The sequence below is a fragment of the Grampus griseus genome, assembly GCF_964374135.1.
Source record: "Grampus griseus genome assembly, chromosome: 8".
NCBI lineage: Eukaryota > Metazoa > Chordata > Mammalia > Artiodactyla > Delphinidae > Grampus > Grampus griseus.
Genome location: NC_139002.1, coordinates 47,038,831 through 47,056,889, shown reverse-complemented (window position 1 = coordinate 47,056,889; position 18,059 = coordinate 47,038,831). Strand labels below are relative to the sequence as shown.

Genomic DNA, 18,059 nt, shown 5'->3' with positions numbered 1-18,059 from the left:
TCACCACACTTTCAATGATAAAGATGTCACAACTCTCCAAAATGATAGGCCCCCTACAGAAGCCTCAGAGTCTTACTCTAACAGAATTAGGGTCCCAATGGCTGGCAAGATGTGTCATCAGCAGCAATGGGATACATAATCTTACTCATAATCTTTGAAAGATTTAACTTAATTCATCTTCACAGGATTTTCTACTTTATATCATTTCCTCTTGATTTTAAATCCTAAAACAAATGAGGTCAGGAGAATTGTTTCATAATAGAGGCCATTTCGCCATAATTCTTGAAATAGCTTTGAAAAACTCACTAAAAACTGAATCTATGCAGAAAGCTTACTACTTGGAATTTGGAATGACTGACTGGACAGAAGAGACTGGGTAAAACTCATGATCCTTTGCTGACAAAGCAACCTACATTGAGGATACAGAGCCCTCGTGCCTTGACTGCTACAAACTCCTGAGCAGGAATTATAGCTGGGGTACAAGTGCTCTTGCTCCAGTTAAAAATAAAAAATAAAAAGATTTTATACATCTCAGCATTATACTCAAAAATATTCTATCATCACTGACATGGTTACACAATAAATATTAAGAAATAAAAGCATATAATGAGAGTATATAATTAAGAAAGAAGAGCATTCTTATAGTTTACTGAATGTATTGTTATAAAAGAGTGACGGATTAATTGATTGATTGGCAAAGGCATAAATGAATTGAATGTCTTAATTTGATGTTTTAAAAATCCAATATTTTGTGTACATCTTCTCACTGACTAGACTCTTCCACCCAAAGATGTAACCAATCATAGGCCTAAAGGAAAGATCAAATATTCTATCATGAATGGAGCACTTGGGCAGTTTCCCAAAAACCTAACAGTTCAAATATTTTATGGTGTCAATTCATTAGCATATCATTTGTAACATTCCCAATACATAAAAACTGTAAAATAAATTCAATTTACAGATAACTTTAACACTATGCCTATTGTTTGCTTCATAACATACTCCTAATCAGTAGTTGAATACAGAGTATTCTATTTCTCTCTTCAGAATGTTCTCTCTTTATGCCTCCTGATTGATGAGTATTTTCCAACAGCAAGGATCTGTGGCTTGATGTAGAGAACAAACATATGGACACCAAGGGGGGAAAGTGGCGGGGGGGGGGGGCGGTGGTGGTGTGATGAATTGAGAGATTGGGATTGACGTGTATACACTAATATGTATAAAATAGATAACTAATAAGAAACTACTGTATCTAAAAATAAATTAAATTAAAAATTAAAAACAAAAGAATCTGTGGTGTCATGATTTTTAACAATTCTCTCAACCAAGGTCAAGATGTCCCTTTTGAGGGATTTTAAATCTAAAAAAATCTTTAGTAAGTTATTTTACTTTGACTTACAGAAATTACAAAAGTTTGAAACCTGCCTTTTCCCATCTGTCTCTGGGGCTTAACTCTTTTGAGTTCTACTGGCTCGGAAAAAGAAAAAGCATATAAAGTTTTTTGAAATTGAAAAAGCATCTGAAAGTAATCCTGGTACGGCAAACACAAAAGTTCAAACAAAAACTTGGTGAAGTACATACAGAAGGGATAAAATAGCTACTCAGGTGTAATCAATAAATTTAGGTACCTATTTTCCCCTTTAGAGAACCTGAAAAAAAATTTAGCAATTGAAGAAAAGCTAGAGATAGAGAGTATGCTCTGATGCTTAGATAATGAAAGGCAAATATAAACTTGTGAGATCCTACAAAAAAGAAGTTAAGCCACAAAGTGCAGGAAATAGATAATGAAAGAAATTTTTAAATGAGGAAAAATTAAACATAAGAGTTATAAGTTCCCTTCCAGAGAGTGGGGAAAAAAGAAAAACAGAAATGACACTTTTATGAAGTATACAGTCAACCAAAAGGAAAGAGTGTAAACCCAGGAAACAACAATCTCAATTTCACAAATGTCCATAAGATACATGGCAATATCATGTCTTGGGATTCTAATCACACAACATTCTTCAACTTCCTTTAAAAAGAACAATGTCAAAACATGTGAATTATGAAAATAATAGTGTTTAAGTTTCAGTACATGGTATACATACTTTATTATATGGCTAAAAACAGTTGCAACAGAAGAATTCAAAGGAAATAAAGTGTCATGTAAATTAATAACATCAGATAGACTTCTATACCAATTTAAAAGAAGAGCAGAATAGGACAATTTTTTAAAAACACAAATGAAATAAGCATCAACCTCAAAGTATTAAAAGCATTGATTTTTTCACATATTTAATGACAATAAAGAGAAAAAACTGCTCAATAAAGAAACTGCAATGTACTAAAAAATTCTGTTGAAGTATATTTTATCACTAAAACAGCAACTTTCTGCAAAAACCACAGGAGAGAACACAACTATCATTAACTTTAATTTCTTGCATTAATCCAAGATGAAATCAGATCAATTCACAAGTCTGTTGAAATAGCCCCTTACTATACATCATGACCTTGCATCATAACAGAGAATGCTGATACAACTTATCTTGGACTGGCCCTGAATTTTCAGAATTTAAAACAGGTCAAAGATATCATAAATGCTCAGTTGGGAGCAAATCAAGTTACAACTGAAGAAAAGAGAATCCTGAATGAAAAGCGACTGTTGAGAGAAAAATCTCTCTGAAGAAGAAATGATGAGTGTTCTGTTGATAAAACTGAGATCTATAAAAATGTGAAGAGAGTGAGGTAGAAGAGGCAGGAAGTAATGTCATAAAGCAAAATAGCACTGAATATAGCAGTTTTGGCTTACCTAAGAACAATCAAAAATAGCACCTAAAAATGTACTTAGGGACTTTCCCGGTGGTCAAGTGGTTACAACTCTGTGCTTCCACTGCAGCGGGCCCGGGTTCCATCTCTATTCAGGAAACTAAGATTCTGCACGCCGTGAAGTGCAGCCAAAAAAAAAAAAAAAATGTACTTAGATGTCACACCCATTCCCACTTCCTACCATGCTTGTGTGTTACCAATCAGAGAAACTACTCTCTACTTTTACAATAACATACAAAATATATAACAAGTGAGAAATATGTCTTATGAAAATTTCTTATTATAATAAGAATATATTCAACAATGAATAAACACTTGGCTCTATGAGGATAGTTATTGTTTAAAATTACATAAAGCCTAGCTTCCATCCTATCTACCACATGCAACAATGAAGAAAGAAAAAAGAGGGACTTCCCTGTTAGCACAGTGGTTAAGAATCCGCCTGCCAATGTAGGGGACACAGGTTCAAGCCCTGGTCCGGGAAGATACCACATGCCATGGAGCAACTAAGCCCGTACACCACAACTACTGAGCCTGCGCTCTAGAGCCGTGAGCAACAACTACTGAGCTCACGAGCCACAAACTCGGAAGCCTGAAGCCACCACAATGAGAAGCCCGTGCACCGCAACGAAAAGTACCCCCCGCTCGCCGCAACTAGAGAAAGCCCACGCGCAGCAACGAAGACCCAACGCAGCCAAAAATAACTAAATAAATTTTTTAAAAAATACAAAAGAGGGCTTCCCTGGTAGCACAGTGGTTTAGAGTCCGCCTGCCAATGCAGGGGACGCGGGTTCATGCCCCGGTCCGGGAAGATCCCATATGACGCGGAGCGGCTGGGCCCATGAGCCATGGCCGCTGAGCCTGCGCGTCCGGAGCCTGTGCTCCGCAACGGGAGAGGCCACAACAGTGAGAGACCCACGTACCGCAAAAAAAAAAAAAAAAAAAAAATACAAAAGAAGCAGCACAAATATTAAAAAGAAAGAAAGAGAAAAGATTCAGGATGATAGAGGACTGTGCTCTCTGCAGAATAAATCTAGGTTATACTTCAAAGTATTTGTTTTACTTATAGAAACAGTACAGACAGTAAGCTTAGCTAATTAAAAATATAATGTACATGTCATAACTTGTTTGGTTAGTTGTCTATAATATTTTAAAATATATATCTTAATACTAACAGTTTTAAGAGATTTTTTAAAAGATAAGCTGTTTCTCTAGATTAGTTCATGAAGTAAATTACATAATGCATATACTTTAGTAATATCCAAATATGTACTTGTTAATTAGAACTTTGTACTTTGCTAATTAGAACTTGTTGATTCCTTAAAAAATTTGACCCACTACAATCAATCCACTGGTAAAGAATAAGAGAAGAGGAAGGAGGGAGGGAGGAAAGAAGAGGAAGGAAGGAAGCCGGGAAGAAAATAAATTATTTCTCATAAAGTATGGTTTTCAATAATGTATCGGCAATTTTTGTAACTTTCTTTAAAGGTAATAACTTTTGTAAAAATCTCAGTCTGTTGGGTTTAGAAATCTTAAGTTCACCCTGCTTAGTTAAGTTATATCTAGAACATCAATGCCTTTCCTCCTCCTCCTTCCCAGATACCTTTTTAACCCTCTCTTTCTCTCTCCCTTTCCTCTCTCCCTTCCCTCTCTCCCTCTTCTCTCTGTCTCCGTCTCATACATACACACACACAAACTCACACACACAATGTGTTTAATTCAATTACTAGTTTAAAATAAGTCCAAAAGGGACACTAACTAGAGCACAATAAATGGTAGAAAGAATAAAAATACACCTCAAGCTAAATAAGTCAAAGAGACGTATCCTTTATTGGCTACATTCCCCCAAATCATTCTTGTTCCAAATAAACCAATTGTGTCAGGTCTGGACAGGTGTAGCTCCAAAATCTCAAGGAGAGTTTACTTCTCTCAGTGATATTATGGAGGAGAGGAGAAGGAAACAAGCCCAGTCTTAAATTCCAGCATACAAAGGGACATTTCTAGGTGTTTCAGAGGTTTTGTATATCATTGTCCTTCTCTACAGACAGCAGCTGGATAAAGAATCTCACTGATTATAAGTTTCCTCAATACACCTTCCAAATCCACAGGTAGGATTAAACATCATGCAGAGCTAGGTTGCACCTTAACCTTCACACTAAGCTTTAGTTTCAGACTGTAGCAACTCACATAAATGGTCAACATTTGGATCTATACTAGTCCACCACAGTAGAGTTCAAGGGTATTGGTACACATTTTAGTTTAAAACTCTTTTAAAAACTCCTTTATAGTTGATCTGGTCTTCTATAAAATGTCAAAAAACAAAAAACACCAGCTTCTCTAGGATCCTTAGGTGAACAGGGCTCACCTGGGGTAGATCTAGGCTAAAGTGAATCCCAAGGTGTGACCTATAATAAACTATACTTCAGGAACCTTCCAGAGCTTGATCAGTGGGGGTGGGGAGTGGGGTATTTACCTCACTTGCAGAATTTGCCAATCATGTTACTGGATAATGTATACATCTGGAAAAGCACAACAGTTACCAAAGCGGTGCTTTATCACAAAAGTGAAGTTTCCACTAGAGTAAACCCAAACATGAAAGCTATTTTTAATAAAAGATAAATAATAAATCTATAATTGCATTCACTACAAACAACTTTATCTTTTACAACTATGTAATTTGCTTGATAAATATTAAATCCATGAGGAAGAGCTGCACTGTACAGGTTTCTTTTTTAAAGACTGTGTAAAAGTAACCTTTAACAAGCTAAGAAAGCAAGCTAAAGAAAATCCCAAATCTGTGGTATCAAATTTACGCTGATTACAAATGGTGATTTATACCACCTGATTTAGGAAACCATAAATGTCTATAATTAAATACAACAGTCCTACTTGGTTTTCATTTAGTAAAATAATATTACTGAATGATGTACCACAGAAAAGACATCATTACAACAACTACATCCCAAGCAAAATTCTACTCTCAAATGGACTACAATTTAAACTGCAAATAGCAGAACCAAGAAAAAGGAGAAACATATATAGAAAGCCTCATAGCCCACCTTTCTTCTTGACTGGCATTCTTGGGTCTTTCCACTGACACAGGATTCAAGATCTCTTTTCAGGTCTCAACTTGATCCACCTGGATGGAGGCCAAGGGCCAGGTAACTGTTGCAAACCACTTCACTGTTTGAAATCCAGGCTGTCTTCTCTTTCAAATAAAGAAAAAATGATGTATTTTTTCCACCAACTTTGACAGTGCCCACGGAGTTTAAAGAAAAATAGCTTTTGAGTTTTTCAATGTTTATAAAACATTTATTCTGTTTAAAAAGAAAATTATTGTAAGCATAGAAAACATTATTAAAACTCCTCTTCAGGCAGCAGCATTTTTGGAGTTCGATGACTAACTCAATTAAGGCACAAACCAAATTTACACAGCTGTCTCATTACTCAATACATGATCTAATTCAAAGATGAACTGGTTGATGATAAAAAAACCCTCAATTCTTTAGAGAAAAATTTAAAACCCTCACCCCCCAAAAATACTTTTAAAAACCTCTTTGACTCTAGTCTCTAAAAAGGTGGGTGAGTTTGGACAGTTTTCTGGGGCAGAACAGACTGAAAGGCCCCTTTCTATTCACTGGACCAGAAGTTCCGGATCTCACCCCCTCAGTAAGACAGGATCCAGCTTGCTGTCACTTTCATTTTTTTTCTTCTGTGCTCTCCAAGCCCCTCAGGCTTGATCCTTAATGCCCCCTCTGATTCTGATCCTCCCACGTATTAACCGAGAGGATTGAAAAGAAGGAAAGCAATCCCCTGGCATGGAGACATTAAAGTGACAGTGCTACTCAATGGGCACTTGATGCAGGATGAGTTGGCGAAGATTTCTTCACACTGGAGTCATTCACATCATGCCGTCTCTTCGCATCCAAGCAGCTCCCTATCCGTCGAGGAAAAACACTGAGACTCTTCGAGACAAGTCAAACCTTCCCCCAAAGGTGTTTTCTGAGACGCTGTAGTAGTATTAGGCATGTGAGCATAAGCTGTGCAAACAGTTCGCGGTTTCCTAAACGAGAGAGTTCGGCCGCTTGGCTTCCACATCCACCCTTTTTCCCTCAGTCTCTCTCCAAACTACCCACCTTCCTTTTGCAGAAAAAACAAATCTCTCTGCTACCGCCGGCCACCCCTGCCCACACCCCGTTCTTATATAGAAGAGCACAGAAATGTCCTGCACCCTCCACGCGATGAAGTGTTTCCTCAGGCAGGAGAAACAGCAGCACTAGAAATTATATAACTCTCGATTTTGGCTTCTCTAAGACATGGAGACTGGAGGGTCGGGGGGTGCTGGTCTGGGAGATACTGCTGGGCACTGAACGCGCACAAAAGGGCGCCAGGCGTCCTCGCTGGGCCCCCCAACCCGAAACACCGGCTGGTAAGGGGGTCTTCTCGGGGAGGTGGGGGGCAAAATTCTCTCCAGTCTCTTTCCAAGCGAGGATAAAGGATAGAATATGAGGGGACTAAAGACTGAGAAGGGGAGTCTGACGGCTGTGAGGGGAGGAGGCTAGTCGGGGCTGCTCTGGCAGCCGGTTGGGGGCTCTAGGGAGGAGGTGCCCGAGAAGCCGGAGCCTTAACACACGGGCCATGCCAGAGGGGCAAGCACCCTGAAGGAATGAAAGGGGCTGGGCAGCTCGGCCCCAGCTAACGGAGGTGCCCTGAGGAGAGGAAAACGCGCAGCGACATCCCTGCGCTCGGACCGCCCCACGTTCCCCTCAGGAGGCGAGAAGAGGGAGCTACGATAACAAATTAAAGAGAAGGGAATACGGGCCTGGCAGGGGGGCGGGCCCATGGGAGTCTGGACCGCAGGGGGGCGGGCCCATGGGAGTCTGGACCTCCTGGAAGCCAATGAGCGGCTCCCGTTTCTGGACGCCGGGCCCAATCACAGCCAGGATGGAGGGCGCGGCTTTTGACTGGGTCGGGGCGGGCCAGGGATGAGGGCTAGAGGCGTGAGACCGCACCACTTCCCGCCCCGGGAGTTCTGGGTCCCCGCCCACCACTAGTCACGTGAGTCGCCAAAATGGCGGCGTTCGGGCGTGAGGCTGGAGCCGACAGGAGGGCTGCAGGTGTGGTGCCGGTGGGAGTTGGGGAAGCGTCCAAGGTAGGCGGAAACCCAGGGTGGTAGGGGCGGTGATTTCTGCAGCCTCAGGTGCTGCCGCACTCTTCTGAAATGATGCGCGTAAAAGGGATTTGAAGTCTAAAGAGAACAGCTCCCAAGTCCATGCAGGGCGCAATTAAATCCCTGGTTGCTATGAAAAGAGGTGGGGAGAAAGTAGGAGACCTAAAGGTTAGTCCTGTTTGATGTAGCCTGTTTTCTCTTCACTCGGGACGTTTGCATTTTAAATTTCCTGCCATTTTGTCCTGACCTCTGCCTGGGTTATGGGTTCTGAGGAGATGACTACATCTTGCTTATCCGGGGGGCTTTCAAATACCAGGTGAATGTCTGAGCAAATGATGAGTGAATGTTAAATAAAATTCTGAAGGTCAAGTGAAATAATACACATAAAAGCACTACAAAACCATAAAATATTACTGGTATAATCGTGGTGCCCAGTTGAGTGGCCTTGAACTAGTTACTCTTTAGATAAAATGTTAGTTATAGAGAAATTTTTACATTTCAGTACTTGTAAAAATTCTAGCAGGAAGTTATCAGTATATTTCTCTGCTTTAATAACTGCCTTACAAAAACTATGCACTCAATAAATATTTGCTGTCCTGTTTCAGTATTTTAGGATCATAATCCTGGATATCTGTGTTTCCTATATATTGAGGTGTAGATGAGGTAGGAGGTTGATACAAGGGATTGCCTGAAAGTTTTCTTTGTGAGGAATAAGGCACTTCAGTGAATTGGATGACAGCAAAACGAAAAGTTTTCCCAAGTTTCTGGTTAATTGTCATGTTACTGACATCTGCCTTCATGTACACCAGAGGGATTAGATATAGAATCTCCCTTATATATTGCTATCTTGTCTTTTCCATTTGCCATTTAGATGTCAGAGAGAGGCAAAAGATTCAATCTAGTCTTTGAAAAATTGTAATTTATAAAATATTTTACTTTTTTTTTCTGTCCTCAGATATTTTAAAGAAAAAGATAGAACTGGCTTGAGTAAGTTCTTCAATGATGCAGGGAAAGAAACTCGTCCATTATTACTCATTGTTTGATACCATATGAAGATTCAAAAGAGTCTGTACCTTCAGGATGTTGATACCATGGATGAATTGGCCTTTCATTAGTTAGGGTTAGGGTTGGAACATATCACTTATTCAGGAAGTGAATATTACAGTGATGTTCAACATGTGTCCATTGACTACCAGCATCAGAATCACTTGGTGTTATTAAAATGCAGATTTCTAGACTTTACTCCTGTTGAATCCAGATATCTCAATAGGGAGCTCGAGAGACTGCATTTCAGATAAACTCGTGATTCCTGTGCACATGAAAAGTTGAGAATCTTACTAAGTCTCTTTTATGTCTTTTATGCTTAACCCTTTCCGATTCTCTTGCCCAGGACTCCTAAAATTTGAGACTTATTAGTCTATGCCCTTGACCATAAATGTTGTTAAAATGGAGAATCATATAAATTGTGAAAGGCATAGATTTAATCTATTCATTGGCTAATCTGGAATTCCATAATGCCAGTATGGCAAAAGATGTAACAAATATTAAGACGTTTCACAGAAATCTGAGAGTCTTACCCAGAGCAAAATATTCAGAAGGGATCCTTTCTGAGGGTTCAGTTTTGTTTTGTTTTTTTCAACTACTGGTTTCTGTTAAGATGCTACTGGCCAAACCTCATGGTCCCTTGACATTAGCAACTGTCTATTCATACATCACACTTGGGACACAGGAACTTTCCAACCCTGGAGCCCAGTGCCATATGTCCAGGCTCCCTGATATACTGCATAGCAATTTCCAGCAAAGGCCCTACTTCTGCCTCAGTAGGGATCTGGATATATATACCTTATATAATCCAAGGTAACCATGATCCACTGCCTCTTCCTAGGCTGGAATGTGTCCCTCTTTCTGATGTTCTCTCTCGATATTCTCCAAGGCAATCCCTGTTCTCTCCTACCTCTCCAGGAAAGTCAACATAATCTCCAAAAGCTCAGGCTTTCATGAGACAGAGGATAAAGATAGTGGTCAACAAGTAGCTACTGTTTACTTTCAGCTCTGAAAAAGCTAGAGCATGGAGAACTACAAAGGGCCTGGCTACCTTCAGGGAAAACTGTAAAGAAAACAAAAAATATCTCAGTAAATTATCCTTCTACAACAAGTCCTCAGGCAAGTCAGCCTCTGAACCTTGTTGTCTCATCCATAAAGGTAGAGATGACCATTATCCAACCAATTTCTCAAAGTTGTTATGTGAATCAAAAAGCCATCATCTAGGGGCTTCCCTGGTGGCGCAGTGGTTGAGAGTCCGCCTGCCGATGCAGGGGACACGGGTTCGTGCTTCGGTCAGGGAGGATCCCACATGCCGCGGAGCGGCTGGGCCCGTGAGCCATGGCTGCTGAGCCTGCGCGTCCAGAGTCTGTGCTCTGCAACGGGCGAGGCCACACAGTGAGAGGCCCGCGTACCGCAAAAAAAAAAAAAAAAAAAAAAGCCATCATCTAACAGATAATAAGAGCTCACTAAATAGTGACTGAATCATTAACAAAGTGTGTGAAAGCAGATGACAGTACTTGACACTTTTACTAGAGTCTAAATGTTTTTTAATCTGAATCTGTAGAATTTATAAGATTTAATATTAACATCATGAGCTATTATGGTTCTGGATTTTTGTGTTTTTCAGGACATCAAGATGCCAACATACATATATGGTCAGTCCAGTCCTTCTCTAGGAGATGCAAAACTCAGAAAACCAATGCTCATCGAAATCATAGAAAAAAAATTTGAATATCTTAGAAAAGAAAAGTAAGAAACTCACCTAGACTGAAAGTCAATAACTTTATTTGCAGATCTTCTGTATTGCCATTGTTTCTAGGTATCTAAGATCCTGTTAACTTTATTGAGTTGGTTATAAAGAAAGCTTATTTTAAAAAAAGAACTGGAGGGAAACATGAGCAGATGAAAATAGTGGTTTGTTGGAATACTGAGACTGGATAATTTCTTTTCTCTCTTGAAATTGTTTTGTTTCTAAAATTGTTGAAATGTTATTTGTGCAATAAACATATTTTAATTAAAAGTAATTAGGAGAACACCATTTTGAGGGTTACTTATATTAATTATCAATTGTAATTAATTTCAGTTTAGAATTTATTACCTCAGTAACAGTGCTGAGCTCAGCAAAAGGGAATACAGATTCCATGATGTATATATAGTCTCACATTACCGTTCTGACTTTTAGGTTAATAGAGCTCAAGAATAAAATCAAAGGACGTTGATCTTAGACTTTAAACATTTCTGGATTTAGGTATGAGTCAGAAAAACTAGATCTTTCAAATTTCTTTGGATGAAGTTTTGGAAATCCTAGACAAATTATTTTAAATATCTGGACTACTTAAGAAATAGTTATTTTCTAGAAGGCCTAACCAAATGTAAAAAACTTTTTTCAAATGACCTTAAGCAAATTAATTCTTTTAGTAGAAAGAACAATATTCTTGGATTTAGATAGTTCATAAAATTTGGCTACATTGGAACATATTCATATTTATTTGTGGCCAAAATTTATTCTATCTTTAAAAGAGCTCCATCTTAGAACCACTCTATTCTCAGGAGGATAATTATATTGTTTTCTCATTAGAATGCAAGTTCTATGAGGGGTGGAATTTCTTTTCTTTTTTTTCTTTTTTTTTTCCACTTTATTCACTGCCCCACCCTCAGCACAAAGAAAATACCTTTCTTTGTATAGTATTGAGCATAGTAAATGCTCAAGAAAAATTTGATGTTGAGTAAATATGTAATAACAAACCCAGGAAAGGATATATCTATTAGAAGAATATTATGTTGAACTTAATTCTTCACTTTGTTTTTCCAATTAGGACTTTAAATATATATGGAACAGTGACCTTTGGAACAACAGCTGGTTTCTCTGGAATATTGGCAAACTTAATTTTCAGACATTGCTTCAAGGTTAAACATGATGCTTTGAAGACATATGCATCATTGACTACACTTCCATTTTTGTCTACCATAGTTTCTTATGAGCTTCTTGTAAGACATGCTTTGTATTCAGGTAAATTTAAATTCATTAACATATAATGTGTTTATATCTAAGTAAAATTACTCATTAACATATACTGTTGCTACTGCTGATAATAGTCCCTTACATTTGTGTATTTCTTTACCACTAACAAAGTACCTTCACATATATTGTCCTGTTTCATCCCCACAACAATCCTAATCAGCCAGGGCAAGTAGTATTGTGTCTTTTCTTTACAGGTAAGAAACTAAGCTGAGACATGTTCAAGTACACTAAGAAGCAGCATGATATAGTGGGAAAAAAGGAGGCTTTGGTATACTACATATTTCACTTAAGTTTTGTGACACTGGGCAAGTCATTTAATCTCTGAGACTCAGTTGTCTTATCTATGAATTAGGGCTAATAGTACTTACCTCACAGGATTGTTTTAAGAATTAAGATACTGTGTGTTGAATGTCTAACATAGTATCTGGCATATTATGGGCTTCTAATGTTATTTCCTACCTCCTCCCCTTACCTTAAGTTTCACAACTAGTAATTGATGGAACCTCTGACCCCTGTTCATCAGGTCCCTGCTTAAATACCTTTTCCCCAGGGAAACCTCTGATTCCCTCAGGTTAAGTTTCTAGATACATTCTCTATTCATTTTACCTTCAAAGCATATGCACACTTAAGATTATTTGTTTAAATATTTGTCTAATGTATTTCCTTCTTAGTAAACGGACCTGAAGGTCAGAGATTGGATCTCTTCTGTGTAATACTGTATCCCTAGCACATGCCTGACACATAGACAATATAAATGTACTACCCTAGAATCCAGATATCTGGTCTGCTAGTTTAATATACTTCACTATGAAATTACTTCTTCAACAGCCATATAAGTAAGAGGTAACTTATCTTTATGTGAAGTATAATAAAAGCATTTTTTAAATGTGATACATTTAGTCTACTGTACCATACATTGAATTTCTAATATTCTTTCTACTATTTTGCTATGCTTGAGGACAATGCAAATAACTACTGTATGAGGACCCAAGACTCTTAATAGTTCTTATCCTGAGTTTTAAAAGGAGATCAAATTTACTTTTGTTTTCCAGGTAATATAAGCCGGGAAAATTGTGTTCTGAGAAGTTCACTGATTGGCATAGTGTGTGGTGTTTTATATCCCATTGCTTTAGCTTTTTCTAAAAATGGACGCCTGGCAGTCAAGTAAGTCCATCTTTTTGTTCCGTTTCTTCCTTTCTTCCCTTTTTTTTTTTAAAAAATTTATTTATTTAATTTATTTATTTTTGGCTGCTTGGAGGTTTTCTCTAGTTGAGGCAAGCAGGGGCTACTCTTGGTTGCGGTGTGCGTATGGGCTTCTCATTGCGGTGGCTTCTCTTGTTGCAGAGCACTGGCTCTAGGCACACAGGCTTCAGTAGTTGTGGCACGCAGGCTCAGCAGTTGTGGCTCGTGGGCTCCAGAGCGCAGGCTCAGTAGTTGTGGTGCACGAGCTTGGTTGCTCCACAACATGTGGGACCTTCCAGGACCAGGGCTTGAACCTGTGTCCCCTGCATTGGCAGGTGGATTCTTAACCACTGCGCCACTAGGGAATCCCCCCTTTTTTTTTTTTAATATTAATAAATTCTCCTTATTCTTTAGCTGCCAATGACACATTTTCATCAAAATATCATAGTTTCATATTTCAAATAGCTAATTTTAACCTTTTTTGCTATCTACATGAAAGATCTAGAATAGAAATGATCAGTTTAGGAGACATCAACAAATTTTTTATAGAATTTACTTCCAGAGGAAGTAATTAATCCTTTTTCGTTTTTAGGTATCATACTGTTCCACTGCCACCAAAAGGAAGGGTTTTACGTTATTGGCTGCTGCTTTGTCAAACAGAGGTAAAAGCAATGTTGATTCCTCTTATACTTCAGACAGCCCTTGGAATATATCATGGTCAACAGCATTATGCAATATTTGAAAGTACACTTGAGAAAACTGTACATGAAGATTAACCAAAGAATGAATGGATACTAAATCAGTATAATGGACTTTTTTATGATGAGGACTTAGGCACTGCTGAAAGAGTTAAAAGTAATTCTGGATAGACAATTTGTTTCTTTTCCTTTTGCCTTGTGTATAGCAGGTGCTCAATAAATATTCAGTAATTAAATAAATATAGGTTTCGTCTCTGTTTTGTCATTGTCTGTGGAAATGGATTTGAGGCCTCAAGGTCTGATCATTTATGTATTATGTCTGATTCATTTATGTATGTATTCATTCACAAACATTTATTGAGCACCTGCTAGGTCTCAGACATTGTGTTACATATAGTAAGAAATCATCCTTATCCAGAAAGAACTCACAATTAGAAATGTGAACACATAGCATGAGAGGGTTTGAGAGATATACACATAATTCTTTGGGCACACTGTGGGTGTGGCTGTTAACTACTTGTGCAGAAGGGAAAGCTATGGGGAAAAAGTGACATTTGTCCTAGATTTTGAAAGGGAAGTTGAAAGTTCACAAGAAAGCAATATAGAAATAACATAACAGCCCATTCCTCTACTCTAAACTCGAATTCAGTACACTTCAGTACACTTACTAGCTCTTATCATTGACAAATTACCTTTACTGTGCTATTTAAAGAACATTTATTGAGTGCATTAATATAGGCACCAGGGGTACGAAAATTCAGTCACTGCCCTCAAGAAGCATAAAATCTAAAGAAAGAGATCACAGCATGCTTCTTTAAGTCTGCTAGAGCATTCTTGAGCTACATGTTTAGTTAGGGAAATAGGAGAGGAAATGAATGCTGTCTGATGGAAAGAATAAGACACAGAATGGAACCCCATAACTCATTCTCCTTGTCTTAATCACATTTATCTTGAGATTTAAAGATTTGGTCATCTGAGGCCCCAAGCAACACAAAACAGAAATGGAAGTCTTAACGAGGTGCTTTACAGCATCATATATAACAAAATGAAATACACACACTCTTTTACTAATAAAAAAAAAATGGTTAGTAAGCCGTCCAGCTTTGTATTCTCAGAATAATTCATGATACTTGAAACTCTGAGGAAAGGGCAGGCAATTGGGGGAAGAGAGGAAACCAAGTCAAATAGATAACAAGATCAATGGTATTAATATTAACTCAAACAATTATTATTATACAATTATACAAGTACATGAATACATTCTTATTGTGAGATATACAAATGATCCAGAAGTATATAGAGCGTGACTTGAAAGTCCCCCTTCACTCCCACTCCATCCTATTTCTACTCCATTCTCCAGAGGCAACCATCATCAAGTTAGCACATCTTTTTCCTTTTGTAACTTAAATATTTTTTTAATAAATGGTATTATCCATACATATACTGGAAATTAATTTTCCCTTCAATATATGTCTTGGAGATCTTTCCGACTCATTACGTGTAGGTCTAACATGTTCTTTTTGGTGACTGAAAAACATTCTTGGTGATTCTAGTATTCACATAGGTGATCCTTCCAATACCCTGGTCTCTCTATCCTACCACTTATTCCCATGGTCATACTTTAGACCTGTGCTGTCCAATATAGTAGTCATTTGCCATGTGTGGCTCCTGAGCATTTGAAATGTGAGTAGTCTAAATTGAGATATGTAGTAAGTATAAAATACACATTAAGTTTTAAAGATTTACTATGTAAAAAAGAATATAAAACATCTCAATAACCTTTTGATTACATGTTGAAATGTTACTCTTGGATATATTGGATTAAATAAAATACATTAAAATTAATTTTACCTGCTTTTTTTAAATCTGGCTACTATGAAATTTTAAGTTATATACACAGCACATATTTTTATTGGACTGTGTTGCCCTAGACCTTGTCATTATCAATAAATTGAAATTCTTCACATTCTCAATTGTAAAATCCCATATTCTGATCACTACCTCCTGTCCTTCCTGTTTATTCCTTCTCATACTGCAATCCGGCATTACTTCAGCTCTATCAGAATCTATAATCCATCAATCCCACTACCTTTTCACTGTCTCTCACCCCCCTCACATCCTTACCATCTCCAGCTTCAGTCACATCAATCTTTTTAAAGTTTGCCAATATCAAGAAAAAAAAAACATAAAAATGAATCTAGCTAAGGTTGATTTTGAAATAAAGATATTTGCCTCGTTTTGTGAATTTTCTGTTCATGTCTTTGGCGCATTTGATTTGTAGATCAAATAAATTCTCTATAAATTCTGGGTATTTTGTTTCTTCATATGCTGAGATAGTAATCTGAGAAATACAGCAAGGTTGATTTAGGTTCACCTCCCTTGCCACCTGAAAGCAGGAGAGATCTGTATCTTACTCCATGACTTCAATTTGCCTTTTTTACAATAGAAAAAGCAGGGAAGTCTACCAGTGTTTTCCACTGGCTTTGGAAGCAGTACTTGCCAAAGTGGCTGTAAGAGGCCTGAAAGGAGAAATTAGGGAAAACTTGATCTGGGCCTGAGCCCAAAGGTGAAGCTAGGTGAACCAGAGTGAAGAAAGGCAGCAAGTCACTAGAGGCAAGATAGTTCAGAGGTGTGAAGTACAGCCTGGAGCTCCACTATCAAAGTTCAAATCCTGGCCTTACTACTTACCAACGGGATAACTTTGAACAAGCTATTTCACCACTCTGCACCTCACTTTCCTCATCTGTAAACTGAGAAATAAAGATTGTACTTACCTCGAAGTGTTGTCAGCACTAAATGAGTTAATACATGTAAATCAAAACAGTGGCCAACTCACAGGGAGTCTGTATATGTTACTGCCATTACAAACAACCCAATCAAAAAATGGGCAGAAGACCTGAATAGACACTTCTCCAAAGAAGATACACAGATTGCCAAAAAACACATGAAAGGATGCTCAACATCACTAATCATTAGAGAAATACAAATCAAAACTACAATGAGGTATCACCTCACACCGGTCAGAATGGCCAGAAAGTCTACAAACAATAAATGCTGGAGAGGGTGTGGAGAAAAGGGAACCCTCCTTCACTGTTGGTGGGAATGTAAATTGAGAGAGCCACTGTGGAGAACAGTATGGAGGTTCCTTAAAAAACTAAAAATAGAGCTATCATATGACCCAGCAATCCCACTACTGGTCAAATACTCTGAGAAAACCATAATTCAAAAACAGTCATGTACCAAAATGTTCATTGCAGCACTATTTACAAAAGCCAGGACATGGTAGCAACCTAAGTGTCCATTGACAGATGAACGGATAAAGAAGATGTGGCACATATATACAATGGAATATTACTCAGCCATAAAAAGAGACAAAATTGAGTTATTTACAGTGAGGTGGATGGACCTAGAGTCTGTCATACAGAGTGAAGTAAGTTGGAAGGAGAAAAACAAATACTGTACACTAACACATATATATGGAATCTAAAAAAAATAAAGTAAAATGGTTCTGAAGAACCTAGGGGCAGGACAGGAATAAAGGTGCAGATGTGGAGAGTGGACTTAAGGACACGGGGAGGGGGAGGGGTGGGCTGGGACGAGGTGAAAGAGTGGCATGGACATATATACACTACCAAATGTAGAATGGATGGCTGGTGGGAAGCAGCTGCATAGCACAGGGAGATCAGCTCGGTGCCTTGTGACCACCTAGAGGGGTGGGAAAGGGAGGGTGAGAGGGAGACACAAGAGAGAGGGGCTATGGGGATATGTGTATACGTATGACTGATTCACTTTGTTATACAGCAGAAGCTAATGCACCATGGTAGAGCAATAATACTCCAATAAAGATATTAGAAAAAAGAAAGAAAATCCCAGTTTCTCCCTGACGAGCGAAGGGAAGCGTTTGGACCCAACAACTAATGCCGTAACATTTGACTTCCATCTGAGGAGTCGCCCCTCAAAACACCTAGCTCTGAAAGCCAGTAGGCTTGCAGCAACTCCATGAGACCCATTTGTAGGAGCACTGAATGTAGCTATCCTCAGGGCTCAGTGCAGAGGGAGCAGGCAAAAAATGCCAGTCAGTCTTCCAGTCTTCCCTGAATGGGGTCTATTTTTACACACTTTAAGAAATGCTGCTGAA

At 38.3% G+C, this 18,059-nt stretch overlaps 1 protein-coding gene across 1 annotated transcript; it reads left to right on the top strand.

The window, feature by feature from the left end:
- The first annotated feature begins 7,868 nt into the window (after nucleotides 1–7,868).
- On the top strand, nucleotides 7,869–16,217 carry TMEM126B (transmembrane protein 126B). The gene is made up of 5 exons (XM_082660804.1): nucleotides 7,869–7,957; nucleotides 10,647–10,768; nucleotides 11,836–12,029; nucleotides 13,094–13,205; nucleotides 13,816–16,217. Exons 1-5 carry the CDS (start codon nucleotides 7,877–7,879, stop codon nucleotides 13,997–13,999), a joined length of 693 nt encoding a protein of 230 aa, XP_082516930.1. The 5' UTR covers nucleotides 7,869–7,876; the 3' UTR covers nucleotides 14,000–16,217.
- The last annotated feature ends 1,842 nt before the right edge of the window (nucleotides 16,218–18,059 follow it).